This window comes from Chiloscyllium plagiosum, chromosome 18 (genome assembly GCF_004010195.1).
Source record: "Chiloscyllium plagiosum isolate BGI_BamShark_2017 chromosome 18, ASM401019v2, whole genome shotgun sequence".
NCBI lineage: Eukaryota > Metazoa > Chordata > Chondrichthyes > Orectolobiformes > Hemiscylliidae > Chiloscyllium > Chiloscyllium plagiosum.
Genome location: NC_057727.1, coordinates 15467511 through 15482422, shown reverse-complemented (window position 1 = coordinate 15482422; position 14912 = coordinate 15467511). Strand labels below are relative to the sequence as shown.

The following is a 14912-nucleotide window of genomic DNA, read 5'->3' as shown; positions in this document are numbered from 1 at the left end:
ACACACTTTCCTCATTCCTGAAGAAGGGCTCATGCCCGAAATGTCGATTCTCCTGCTCCTTGGATGCTGCCTCACCTGCTGCGCTTTTCCAGCAACACATTTTCAGCTCTGATCTCCAGCATCTGCAGTCCTCACTTTCTCCTCATAAACTCTGACCTAGCCAGCTCAGAGCCAGTCCCTAGAGTGTGGTGACTCTCTGACAGTTCTGTTTATATCTGATGAAGGGCTCTTGCCCAAAACATCGATTCTCCTGTTCCCTGGATGCTGCCTGACTGCTGTGCTTTTCCAGCACCACACTCTCGACTCTGACCTCCAGCATCTGCGGTCCTCACTTTCTCCTGTTTATACTTGTCAGCCAGGGCTCTCTGATTGGCCCAGTCAGGGACTTCATACTCAATGAAATCCAACCTTGTTCCACTCACTATAATACCCTTACATGTTTTGAGAAAATTTGTAGCTCAAGTTAAGGTTCTGGAAGTAGGTTTGCTCACTGAGCTGGAAGGTTCATTTCCAGACGTTTCGTTACCCTACTAGATAATATCTTTAGTGGGCTTCGGGTGAAGCACTGCTGATAAGTCCTGCTTTCTATTTATATGTTTGGGTTTCTTTGGGTTGGTGATGTTATTTCCTGTGGTGATGTCATTTCCTGTTCTTTTTCTCAGGGGGTGGTAGATGTCTTTGTTTGGCTTGTCCTAAGATGGATGTGTTGTCCCAGTTGAAGTGGTGTCCTTCCTTATCTGTATATAAGGATACTAGTGAGAGAGGGTCATGTTGTTTTGTGGCTAGTTAATGTTCATGTATCCTGGACAACACATCCATCCTAGGACAAGCCAAACAAAGACACGCACGAGAATTCCTAGAAGCATGGCAAAACAGGAATTATCAGCAATGCCTCGCCTGAGGCCCACTGAAGATGTTACCTTGTCGGGTTCATGTATCCTGGACAACACATCCATCCTAGGACAAGCCAAACAAAGAGAATTCCTAGAAGCATGGCAAAACAGGAATTATCAGCAATGCCTCGCCTGAGGCCCACTGAAGATGTTACCTTGTCGGGTGACGAAACACCTGGAAATGAACCTTCCAGCTCAGTGAACAAACCTACATCCAAACCCTTACATCAATGGTACTGCACAGAAACAGGCTATTTGGTCCAGCTGGACTCTGCCAATGCTTATGTACCACATGAACTTCTTTCCTTCCTACTACATCCAACTTTATTAGCAAAACCTTGGATTCCTTTTCAAAACCTTGTGCTTGTCTAGATTCTCCTTTAATGCTCCTGTCTGTCAGATGTTGTAATGACTCCTTTTGGTATCATGTTCCACATCCTCACTTTTCTTTAGGTACAGGAGGTTCTGCTCAATCCTTTATTGGATTTATCAGTGACTATCTTATACTAATGACTCATACTTTAGGACTCTCTGCATTTTGAACCATAATACCTGAAGATATGGGTCAATAACAATGGCAAAGCTGTCAGGGCTTACAAGCATTACTTGGCTGAAGTTCGCAGGAACATCAGGAATCTACACATACACTGTCAAATTGAAAGATCCAGAAACTGTTGTAAGTGATTCTTTGTCGCCCGAGAGAGCGCATTGTTATAATTTGGCCTGTGCCCCAAGACTGCAATTGTCTAGGAGTTGTTGAATTGATGAAAATTAATAGTCTCTGTGTAAAAACCTGTGAAAACATTATATCTTTATGAACAATATGAATCTGGGTGTTTAAAGTGTACTAAGTTTGTGATAATTGCACACTGAAATTGCACACGGTGAATATTGGCAAGCTTAGTAGGTCTGGCAGTGCACGTGCAGAGAGAAATAGAATTCTAGGCTAGATTTTTACCGAGACCGGTAGCCTCATGCACCCTTTCAAAATGTAGATCAGGACCTGATGCTAGGGTTCCTGACCCCATTTCCAAGCTTTCTGATTTTCAGGAATGCCTCAATCATGTGCAGGCTGGGTCAGGTCATGAGCCCATGGCCAGCACTCTTGACCAAGCCAGTTGCACTGGGAGTTGGACTGACCTCGTCCTGTGCAATGTTTATGGAGTAGGGACAGTATATTAAAGGATCACAGTTCACACCGTGTCAAGGTGTAACAAACCATATTCTCCTTGGAGAAGCCTTTTGAAGAGCCTCCTCATGCCCCTCCCAATATCTAGGTGTACCACCTAACAACTGCCATGGTCCCTTATGCCAGCGTATGCTTTTCCTCCTATTCCCAAGGCCCATCATGACCCCCATGCCAAGCTATAGCACTTCCAAGACTATTCACATACTATATAACATATCAAAGTATGACCATTGAATGTTTCAGAAAAAGCCTTTCAAAAAGAGATTTTAAATAATCACAAAATATCACAAAACTCTATTCAGTGCAGCCCCATAAAAGTGCTGAGGTTACCATAAAGGTCCCACCTTCTCAACCTTGCCCCTCGCTTGAGGCGTGGTGACCCTCAGGTTAAACCACCACCAGTCGGATGTTGAGACGGGCCCCAGTCCTCGAGAGTTGGAGCAGTCTCCTGGTTATGGAGGTGACTGGAGTCTCAGCAGCAATGAGACGCTTCGGCAGAGGTGACGTTTTGGCACCAGTTAGTCAGGGCTGCTTCCTCCTTTGTGTTGTGGCCTCAGGCAACGGTTTGGTGGTTGCGGAATACGGCGGCCACTGAGTAAATGAAGAAGCCATGTATGGAACAAAAAATGTAATTTGTCCTCATTTTGTATGACTTATTTTTTATATAGTTTATTAATTAAAGCGGCGACAGCTTATGGTGACTTGTACACATTTTACTGTATTGTCATAAATTGTGTAACAATAAATTACTATTGCATTATACTAGAATATATTAATGAGTGAACAACCCTATTGGACTATAGTGACTTAACTTTACCTGTAAACATGCCAATCACCCAGACCTTTTAAAGTTTCAAGAGCTGGAGCCACAAGGTATTTGAAACTACTTAAGCCTGTATAAACAAACATTAAAAGAAATTGGTAGCAGAGATCAGAACACCAAAACCATCAGATGGAGTCTCTGATGTTTCAAAAGGCAAGTGATTTTCAGGGCTGTTAGCTAAGCCTTTTTACATATTCTTATATGGGTGCCTGACCCCAGACAGTGGAGATTCTCCAGAGCAGTTTTTCCAGTGGTGGTCTTGCAAAGTCATGTATTTTCCAGACTCCCATCACCTAACTCACGGATGAAACCCTGGCACGATATTTTGAGTTGAATAGGCATCTTCCTTGGAACTGCTTCGCCTCTGAGGTCAACATCCAGCCCTGTGTTCTGAGCCGAATATAACTTTTCTGCAGAACGCCTTCTTCTGAGGAGTCATGTTTTACTAGAAAGATCAGCTAAGTGTCAATTCTAGGGAGATTTGGAGCAGGTTTTTCTTTGTGAGTTCTCGTCAGTTATCTCACACAGTTTTACACTGCCTTATCTTATTATGTATGCGACATGCCTCGATGGCAACGTCTCCCTCTGTCTTACAGCTTGCTAGCAGTGGAAATACTTCTCACTCCCAGCTGTGCATCAAGTCAACCTCTGTCAGTCATGAATAGGCCTTTACAGTATACATAGAATCATAGAGGTCTACAGTATGGAAACAGGCCCTTCAGCCTGACTTGCCCTTGCTACCTAGTTTTCACAATTAATCTAGTCTCATTTGCCTGCTTTTGGTCCATATCCCTCCATCTATCTTATCCATGTAGCCGTCCAAATTTTTCTGAAATGATAAAACTGTAGTCATCTCTGTGACAACCTCTGGTGGCAGCCCATTCCAGCCACTCACCATCCTCTGTGTGAAAGAATTGCTCCTCTGACCCTTTTGTAGCTCTCCCATCTCACCTTTAACCTATGGCCTCTTGTTTCAGATTGCCCTACCATGATGAAAAGCTGTTGACTTATCTTATCTACAGTTCTCATGATTTTATAGACCTCTATAAGGTCACCCCTCAGTCTCTTACGCTCCAGGGGAAAAAAATGTCCCAGCCTATTCAGCCTCTCCTTATAACTCAAACCTTCCAGTTCGGTAAATCTTTTTTACACTCTTTCAAGTTTAATCTATAGTAGGGTGATCAGAACTGCATGCAGTACTCCAAATGTGGCCTTAGATTAGAAAAGGTTTCTGAGGCATGTAAGTGGCAGGGCGATGTTTAATTGTAAATAGAAACTCACTTTACATCATCGCGATAGATTGATTAGAACATATCTTTAATTCCCACCTGCTTTGGAGGTGTGTCATAACAGGTAGAAAGTGAGGACTGCAGATGCTGGAGATCAGAGTCGAGAGTGTGGTGCTGGAAAAGCACAGCAGGTCAGGCAGCATCTGGGGAGCGGGAGAATCGATGTTTCGGGCATAAGCCCTTCATCAGTGTGTCATAACAGGCTGAAGTAATTAATCCAAAATGTGGCATGATGATGGGGTGATGTTGGTGCATGTGTGATGCCAACCCTCAGGGATGGGTGTACAGGTGTTCGCTGCTTGTGGAGCATATCCTGAGATGTTGGGGACTGATAGAGGCCTGAAGAAGCAAACAGTGAGTGATATTGGCAGGTACCAACTGTGTTTCTTAGATCAGGAGCTGTCACAATCTACTTTCTCACTCTCTCTCTCTCTTGCTCACATGGGAGAACAAGAAATTGCATATAAATGAAGTAGGATTAGGTCCTAATGGGACATAAATGCATTAAAATAAACTGTCATTGCCCAATCATGAGATTCGTATCCTGTCATTCAAACTTTGGGTGTGAAATCAGACTTCTATTTTTTACAAACTCAAGGATTTCATTTTACGAATCTCACCATATTTTCCCACTGACTTGCCATTGCCCAGTCACCTGGGGGACTTGGAAAGTTCAGCCCATGAACTCTGACCCTTTTCCCACAGATGCTGTCTGACGTGCTCAGTATTTGCAGACCTTCCTGTTTTTATTTTAAATCTTTGGGATCTGCAGTATTTTGTTGTTTTTTTCTAATTGTTTAATTGAAGCCTCTGTTAGCAGGTAACAATGCTGTTTTTAATAACACTGATAGTTTAGAGGAGTGCTGAAAGACAGCTGCATTTGCAGAAATGTCAGGTTTTGGATGAGTCTAAGACTTACCGGTGTGTCTATCCAATTGGGAATAAAATATATCCTTTAGCAATTCAACGAAGAGCAAGTGAGTCACCCTACTGCCTGGCCAACATTGCTCCTTCCTTCCACCAACAGCATCAAAACCAAATTGTGTTGCCATTAATTAATTTCTTGGGGCCCTGTTATATTCAAATGTTGTTTCAGCTGTAACTCAGTTGGTAGCACTCTTGTCTCTGAGTCATAGGTTCTCTGCTCAAATTTAGCCTAGTGCTTGAACACAAAAAATCATGGTTGATACTCCAGTCCAGTACTTGAGAGACTGCTGCACTGTTAAAAATGCTTCCTTTGGTATGAGACTATAAATTAAGATTTCACCTGCCTGTACAGATGGATGGAAGAAGTCTGAGAACATAGAACATAGAACATAGAACTGTACAGCACAGAACAGGCCCTTCAGCCCACGATGTTGTGCCAACCACTGATCCTCATATATGCACCCTCAAATTTCTGTGACCATATGCATGTCCAGTAGTCTCTTAAATGTCCCCAATGACTTTGCTTCCACAACTGCTGCTGGCAACGCATTGCATGCTCTCACAACTCTCTGTGTAAAGAACCCGCCTCTGTCATCCCCTCTATACTTTCCTCCAACCAGCTTAAAACTATGACCCCTCGTATTAGTCTTGGAAGATGACCACCAATGCATCTAATATTTTGTGGGCCACTTCCTTCTGTTCTCTGAGATATAGATTATCAGGCTCTGAGGTTTTATCAGCCTTCAGTCCCACCAGTTTCTCTAACTTGATTTCTCTACTAATATAGATTTGTTTCAGTTCCCTGTGTTCCCCATCATTTCTGGTTATTTGTGTTCTCCCTTCCGAACACAGAAGTGATGTATGAATTTAGTTTGTCAGCCAGTTCTTCATTACCCATTATAATTGCCCCTGTTACTGACTGTAAGGGACCTACATTAGTTTTCACCAATCTTCTTCTCTTCACATACCTCCAGAAACCTTTATGGTCATTTCTTATGGTCCCCACAAGCTTTGTTTTCCCCTTCTTAATCCATCCCATGGTCCTCCTTTACTGATGTCTAAACTGTTCCCATTTTTCAGGTCTTTTGCTTTTTCTTGACATTTTGTATGCCCCTTTTTTGCATCTAATACTACCTCTAATGTCCCTCATAAACCATGGTTTGGCCACTATTTTCTTTGTACTCTTTTATCATACAGGGATAAACAAACTTGCTGAAGTCCATATACACCACATCCACAGCTCGACCCTCATCAACTTTTCTAGTTACATCCTCAAAGAACTCAGTAAGGTTTGTGAGGCATGACCTCCCCTCACAAAGCCGTGTTGACTGCATTTAATCAAGCCATGCTCTTCCAGATGGTCATAAATCCTACCCCTCAGAATCCTTTCTAACACCTTGCAGACGACAGACATGAGACTTACAGGTCTGTAATTGCCGGGGATTTCCCTATTTCCTTTCTTGAAGAGAGGAATTACATTTGCCTCTCTCCAGCCCTCAGGTACGACTCCAGTGGAGAGCGAGGATGCAAAGATCTTCGCAAGTGACAAAGCAATTGCATTTCTCGCTTCCCAAAGCAGCCGAGGACAAATCTGATCCAAGCCTGGCGACTTGTCAATCTTAATGTTTGACAAAATTTTCAGCACATCAGCTTCCTCTATCTCTATCCATTCCAGCATGCACACCTGCTCTTCAAAGGTTTCATTCACTACAAATACAGAAGCAAAAAACTCATTTAGGACTTCCCCTACCTCCTCAGACTCCACACACAAATTCCCCATGCTATCCCTGATCGGCCCTACTCTTTCTTTGACCATTCTCTTATTCCTCACAGAAGTGTAAAATGCCTTTGTGTTCTCCCTAATCCGTTCTGCCAAGCCTTTCTCGTGCCCCCTCCTGGCTCTCCTCAGACCATTTTTGAGCTCCTTTCTCGCCTACCTGTAATCCTCTAGAGCTGAGCTTGCTTCCTCCACCTTACGTAAGCTACCTTTTTACCATTTGACGAGAAGCTCCACCGCTCTCGTCATCCAAGGTTCCTTTATCTTACCACGTCTTGCCTGTCTTCTAGCATTAATTCAGCTCAGTTACAGAACATAAAACTTAGAACATTACAACTCAGTACAGGCCCTTCAGCCCTCGATGTTGCACTGACCTGTGAAACCAATCTGAAGCCCATCTAACCTACACTATTCCATTCTCGTCCAATATGCCTATCCAATGACCTTTAAATGCCTTTAAAATTGGTGAGCCTGTTGCAGGCTGTGCATTCCATGCCCCTACCAATCTCTGAGTAAAGAAACTACCTCTGACATCTGTCCTCTCAATGTAAAGCTATGACCCCTTGTGCTAGCCATCGCCATCTGAGGAAAAAGGCTCTCACTGTCCACGCTATCTAATCCTCTGATCGTCTTACATGTCTTAATTAAGTCACCTCTCAACTTTCTTCTCTCTAATGAAAACAGCCTCAAGTCCCTCAGCCTTTCCTCGTAAGACCTTCCCTCCACACCAAGTAACATCCCAGTAAATCTCCTCTGAACCCTTTCCACATCCTTCCTATAATGCAGTGACCAGAACTGTATGCAATACTCCAAGTGCGGCCGCACCAGAGTTTTGTACAGCTGCAGCATGACCTCGTAGCTCCGAAACTCAATCCCTCTACCAATAAAAGCTAACACACCGTATGCCTTCTTAACAATCCTATCAACCTGGGTGGCAACTTTCAAGGTTCGATGGACCTGGACACCAAGATCCCTCTGCTCATCTTACCAAGAATCTTACCATTAGCCTAGTACTCTGTATTCCTGTTAGTCCTTCCAAAGTGAATCACCTCATACTTTTCAGCATTAAACTCCATTTGCCACCTCTCAGCCCAGCTCTGCAGCTTATCTATGTCCCTCTGTACAACATCCTTCGTCACTATCCACAACTCTACCAACCTTAGTGTCATCCGCAAATTTACGAACCCATCCTTCTATGCCCTCATCTAGGTCATTTATAAAAATGAAAAACAGCAGTGGACCCAAAACAGATCCTTGTGGCACACCACTAGTAACTGAACTCCAGAATGAACATTTCCCATCAACCACCACCCTCTGTCTTCTTTCAGCTAATTTCTGATCCAAACCACTATATCACCCTCAATCCCATGCTTCCATATTTTGTGCAATAAGCTACTGTGGGGAACCTTACCAAATGCCTTGTTGAAATCCACACATACCACATCAACCGCTTTACCCTCATCCACCTGTTTGGTCCCCTTCTCAAAGAACTTATTCCTGGTGACCTGACCAACGCTTATCTCTCAATCAATATCAGAAAACCATGTTATTTTGTCATTATAAACTTGCTGTTTGTGAGCATTTGCTGTGTGTAATTTTGCTGCCACATTTCCTACAACAGTAATTACACTCAAATGTGTTTGAAGTGTGGCTGCAAAGTGCTTGGAGATGGGTATCCAAGATGGCGGCGATCTAGGAGGATCGTGTTGCAGAGCTCCACAATGAAGCAGAAGCGGGACAAATTTCTAACCTGCCCAACCAGGACCATCGCGATATCCTGGGGCTCTGGAAAGGTCGTGCAGTTCCAGGAAATTGTGAAAAATCAACTTACCTGCATTTTCGCCATCCAGCGATGCGGAAGAAGGGAGGAGGAGCGTCCGAGGCCGGGTCTGCGGCCCAGTCTGCAACGTCCTCGTCCTGTCTTGGTTCGGTTTCATCATTATAGAAATAAGGAGAGAATCATGGAAGCTTCCAGAATCCAGGGGAAGAATCCGAATGCCCTAGTTTACGAGGGCTGTAAGGTCATGTTCTTCCAGGACTTCTCAGTGGCGGTGATCCAGAAAAGAAAATCCTATGACAGTGTCAAGAGAAGACTAAAGGAGCTTGGGATTCAGTATTCTCTGAGGTATCCAGTGGTGCTTCAGATCATGTTAGATGGATCCATACATCTCTTTGACACGTCGGAGAAGGCAAGAGATTTTGTGGACAAATTAATCTAATTACTGGATGTACAAATAGTAATGTTGTTTGGGTATGTCTTTGTTTTTTTCTTTAAAAAATAGAGGTAGTCTGTTTGGGCTTTCTTTTCCTTTTTTATTGGTAATAATTTGGTTTAAACTATGTTTGGCAACAGTTGAGGTGTGTACTTTCAATTTCTAAGTTGTTATACCAAAGGATGGGTGGGGTATTTTACCCTTTTTTCTTTAAAAAATCTTTATTTACATTGCTATTCCATGGTGTATTTTCTTTCTTTTCTGCTTGTGTTTGCAGTGCGGCTCTAGCTAGGAGGAGGGAAAATGGTTGGGATGGCTAGATGCCTACTTACAGGCAGTTTATACCCAGTTTAGGTATTTAAATCTCTGGGCTGCAGTCTTGACAACAGGGTGGGAAATTGGGTTTTGGGATGGATAGTTGCCCCTTTGGGTAGGGGGTGAGTTCCCCTATTCAGCACCATTGGTACTTTATATGTTGGTTTGTTTTTTGGTTTTTGTTGTATATAATCTTTGACAGCTTTGTAGGTTTGTTAAGTGTAGTGGTTTTAGTTTATGTAGTTTTTATGTTCGATGGATCTTGTGACACTAAGGCTCAGCAACTTGTGATTTGAATTCCTCCTCCCTGGATTTTAAATGTTACTGCAGAAGGTTACGGCTAATGACTTGATTAAATGGTGTACCTGGAATATTAAGGGGAGTCACTCACCAACTAAGAGGAAGAAGATACTTTTGAGTCTTAGAAAAGAGAAGGTGGATATTGCTTTGTTACAGGAGACACATTTGGTTGATAAGGAACATTTGAAACTACAGCAGAATGGCTTTGATTGGGTTTACATTTCATCTTTTAATACAAGAAGTAGGGATGTGGCTATATTGGTAAGGAGGAATCTCCTATTTAAGTTACTAGAGTGTGTTAAAGACACACACAGGAGGTTGTAATTCTCAAGCACTGAAAAACAGGGAAGAATATGGTGTTTTAAATGTTTATTGCCCTCTGGCCCATCCCCTCAATGTTTTGGTAGATGCATTCTCTAAACTGATCAGTCTTGTGTCTCGACATATCATTATATGGGGATCCCTCAGTAGACAGATTGCCCAAAGGCCCCTGATAATCTCCGTGCAAACTAAACAATTAGTTGATCTGTGCATGGAGTTAGGGTTGGTGGACATCTGGAGGCGTCTCCACCTGGGAGGCAGGGATTTTACGTTTTTTTCCAATCCACACAGATGTCACACCAGGATTGATTTTTTCTGACCCCCGTGGCAACCCCTGGACTTGGTGGCATCTTGTACAATTGGTAATATTAACATCTCTGATCAAACTCCAGTGTACCTGATGGTTAAGATTAAGGACACTATAGTGGGCCCGAGGCACTGGCAAATGGATCCCTGTATCCTCAAGGATAATAAGTTTGTGGAGTACTTCTCTCGGGAATTTCGAGTGTTCCTAGACATTAACTCAGGCTCAGTTAGTGGCCCATTGGTCCTTGGGAAACTGCCAAAGCCTATGCCAGGGGGTTAATTATTTTCTACTCTGCCAGTAGGAAGCAGCAGAAGGGTGAGCCACAAGGTCTCCTCGAAGCACAGTTGAAGGCAGCCGAGAAGGCTTACTTTGACAGGCCCTCGTTGGTCAAGCTACAGAGGATTACAGCATTGCGGTCTGCATTGAATTCCGTGCTCACGCAGACAGCAAAGAAGGAGCTTACTTTTGCAAAGCAAAGGTTATAGGAGCATGGCGACAGGCCAGGCAAATACTTAGCATATCTCGCCAGGAAAAGGAGTGCCCCTCAAGCCATTATGGTGATTAGGGAAGGATCTGGGAACCTAACATGTGACTCCAAAAAGATTAATCTGGCATTCCAGAGATTTTACTCTTAAGTTATACCAATCTGAGAGTTGTGAGGAGTGGCGGGCCAAAATGGAATCTTTTTTTTAATGTTCTGGAGCTCCCAGGTGTGACCCCTGAACAAAAGTCCTTTTTCAATATCTCTTAATCAGAGCAAGAGGTGCAGGAGGCTGTGAAGCATCTTCAGAATGGAAAGGCACCCGGTTTTGATGGACTTCCCAGTGAATTCTATAAGGAATTTATAAACATACTGTCAGGCCCGATGCTTAATATGTTTAATGCCTTATACAGCCATGATTGTCTCCCGCCATCTCTGAGAGAGGCCAATATTTTGCTTATTCTTAAAAAAAAAGAAGGTCCCGGAGGACTGTGCTTCGTACAGGCCCATTTCACTCTTAAAAGTGGACTTTAAAATAAGACTCTAGCATTAAGGCTGGAGACTGTGTTACCTTTCATTGTTAAAGAGGATCAGACAGGCTTCATAAAGGGCCACAGATCCTCCACTAATGTTAGGAGGCTGCTTAATGTAATTCAAGCATGTCAACAATAGTCAATTCAGAGCTTGGTGAGTTCTCTAAATGCAGAGAAGGCATTTGACCGAGTTGAGTGGCCGTGCCTTTTCTATACTCTGGAGCGGTTTGGCTTGGGTGACGTCATTATAAGATGGGTAAAGGTTCTCTGCAGTGCGGTCATCACCAATGGGGTGCAATCCAGCAATTTTAACAATCTCAGAGGCAGCCGGCAGGGCTGTCCCCTTTCGCCATTGCTTTTTACATTGGTGATTGAACCATTTGTAGGGATCCCAATATATCAGGTCCAGAAGTGGGGTCAAAATTACATAAGATTTCATTGTACATGGACGATGTCCTAATTTTTTTGTCAAAGCACGGTTTGCCTGGTACAAATGCATTCATGTGTTTGGTGTTTTCTTGGGGTACAAGATTAATCTTGCAAAATCAGAGACTATGCCTATGGGTGGTTGTGCAAAGGTACTAGGTCTTAAGGGCGAATATCAATTCCCATTTAAGTGGTCACGGGGGATTTTCTGTATTTGGGTATACTCATTACTCCAGTTCTGGATTGGCTGTTCAAAGCTAATTTTGTTCAATTATTTGACAAAATCAAACAAGGCCTTCAAAGATGGATGGCGCTTCCGGTCTCGTGGTTGGGTCAGATAGCGCTTATTAAGATGAATATTCTCCCCTGTTTGTTATACCCTATACAGATGCTCCCCCTGATTTTAAATAAGCAAACATTCAGGAAACTGAACAGATGGTTCAGCTCCTTTATTTGGCATCATAAGCAACCCCTCATTAAATTAGCTAAACTGCAATTGCCTCATTGATTTGGGGAAACGGATCTCACGAATAATTAAAAGCTACCAACTAAGCTCACTTTTATCCTATGTGAGTGATTGGACCTGTGAGGGCCCTCTTTCGATACGGTTAGATATTTATCAGCGTGCTCTTTTTGGACAAAATGAGGACTGTTAGGGAATATTGCCATAACCCAATAGTTATCAATACTGCTAAAGCATAGAGGGCAATTCGGCAGAGGGAAGGCAATATTGGCAAAACATTTTCTCTTACACCTGTAGTGAGTATGCCGGGTTTTAAACTGGCAATGATAGATTCAGGATTCAAACGTTGGGCAGCTAGGAGTGTGTCTTGCATGGGTGATTTATTTAAAGGAGACACAATTATGTCCTTTAATCAGTTAGCACGGAAATACGAGCTATGTAACAGGGACCTCTTTTGTTTTTTTTCAAATTAGGGATTTTATTCAAAAAAAGACGACACTGTTGACTGATCCTTACAAATCCAATATAGAGAGGAGGGTGCTCAGTGCAAAGAGTACACTTTCTGTCAGCACTTTATATCATCAATTGGGGGATCCCCCTTCAGATGAGTTCGATCTACTTTGCGGGGTGTGGGAGAGAGAGCTAGGTGTTGAGGTCTCCTCAGAGGCATGGGAAGATATTTGGGAAAATGCAAGAAAGATATCAATTTGCAATAGGACCCATGCTTTACAGTTGAAGGTTCTCCACAGGGTCCACTTGGCTCTGGACCGTTTGTCAAAATTTAAACCAGGGATATCTTCAACATGTCCCAAGTGCAAGGTCTGTACGGGCACTTTTATCCATTGTCTCTGGTCCTGTGGTAGGCTTCAAACATACTGCAGTATGGCGGGTGCAATGGAGAGGATTTTAGGTGTAAGGGTGGAGAAGGACCTGATCTCTCTTCTTCTGGGCCTGCCCAGTGTGTTCCCTGCAGATGCGCATAAGAAAAAACTTTTCAACATCCTCACTTTCTGTTCAAGAAAGAGTATCTTGCTATGTTGGGTATCTGAAACCCCCCCCCCCCCCCCCCCAACCTCGGGCCTGTTGGGTTAGCGGGAGATTGTTATGGAGCATATCCCCTTGGATTTTCTCACAAGTATGGTACACCACAAAACTGAGAATTTTTATAAGACATGGCAGCCTTTTTGGAATACCTGGACAAAAATTTATCTGCCACACTAATAAGTGCTTTTATGTAACCATAACGATGGTGTTTTACAAGTCCAATATCCAGAGAGGAAGACCTGTGAACGTATGCGTGTCTTGTTTGGCTGAGTTGAGTTATTACTATCTATTAGTTTATTGTCGGTTATTATTTATTTAATTAAATAGTTAGTCGGGGATTGTTAAAATTATATATTTTTATATATGTATTTATACATTTGTACATGAGGGTGGGTTGGGTTTTTTGTGTTCTTTCTTTGTATTGTTTTGTATTTGTTGGAATATTTTTAAAAATCTATTTTTTCAATAAAGTATATATTTTAAGAAAAGTGCTTTGAGATAGCTGGAGATCTTTTCCTTTATATTTTTAAATTGACTGTCATATTTACTTGCATATTAATAGTGACTACACTTTGAAAGTAATTAACTATATGTGAAGCCCTTTGGGAGATGGGCTGCCATTTCTTATAAAAATGCTCAGTTTTGCAGTGTAACATACTTTTCAGGAGAAGGAATAGCTTTTAGAAGACCAATGCTGGATACATTAGAATGTTAAAATAATGATTTATTATAATTACTCCTACAATGAGCAAAAAAGTCACTGAACCCGTTGTATGACTCCCAATTTACACCTCACCTAAAATAGCTGTCTCTTCTGCTCTTGGTGTAAAACTGTAATTCTAACTGGGATATTGTACAAAAAAACCGCTCCATTATTGTGAGGGGCCAATTAGATGGCAGACACAGTGCAGTTATGGAAGTAGATTAAATTAACTTCAGTTCCCTCAGGACTGTACTCAAAAAGCTGAGGGTATATTAATGATGATGAGTATTGGCACAGCTTGCCTATCTGGGATTGAGAATTTCTCAGCAAAGGGAAAGGAAAATAATTTCAACTCATTGGTTGTTTATAATGAGATAATATTGTGAAGTTAATGAGCTTTGCTCTCTCTTGTTTCTTTCTGTATTGCTTCTCCCTTATCCTTGATCTTTAATACAAGCCATGATTTCATTGGGGAGTTCACCACAAGTTACAGAGAACTGTCCCGTGGTCAAAGTCAGTTCAATGTCTATGAGGTGAGTACAGTCTGTGAATAAAATAGAACTATGTACCCGTTGTGTGTTCCATGTAAAGCTTGATACTGTTTATGTAATCCATAAACCTATTTGTTCAGGTGATGTTGCTGTTTGCATGGAGTTATTTATGGTGTTATGTGTAACTGTATGTGAAATGGCACTATACTTATGTCGAAGAGTCATTGCCCCTTTTTGCCAGATCCAAAACAAAACAAAGGGAGGGTGAGGTAAAAGTATCAGTTAGAATCATGGCTTAAATTCTTATACTTTCTATTCTACTGATGAAAATTCAAATGACCTGAATTGAACTTTGCAGTTATAATAATGATGAAATTGGCATAATTTGCTGAAATTACCATTAGGAAATGCATAGAA

At 42.3% G+C, this 14912-nt stretch overlaps 1 protein-coding gene across 3 annotated transcripts in view; it reads left to right on the top strand.

The window, feature by feature from the left end:
• Positions 1 to 14912, top strand: part of LOC122558872 (copine-9-like) — a 404993-nt gene that overhangs the window by 317002 nt on the left and 73079 nt on the right. For all 3 annotated transcript variants that reach the window (XM_043707758.1, XM_043707757.1, XM_043707755.1), the window contains one exon: positions 14462 to 14537. In XM_043707758.1, coding sequence (XP_043563693.1) covers positions 14462 to 14537 — 76 coding nt within the window. The remainder of the gene's footprint in view (positions 1 to 14461; positions 14538 to 14912) is intronic.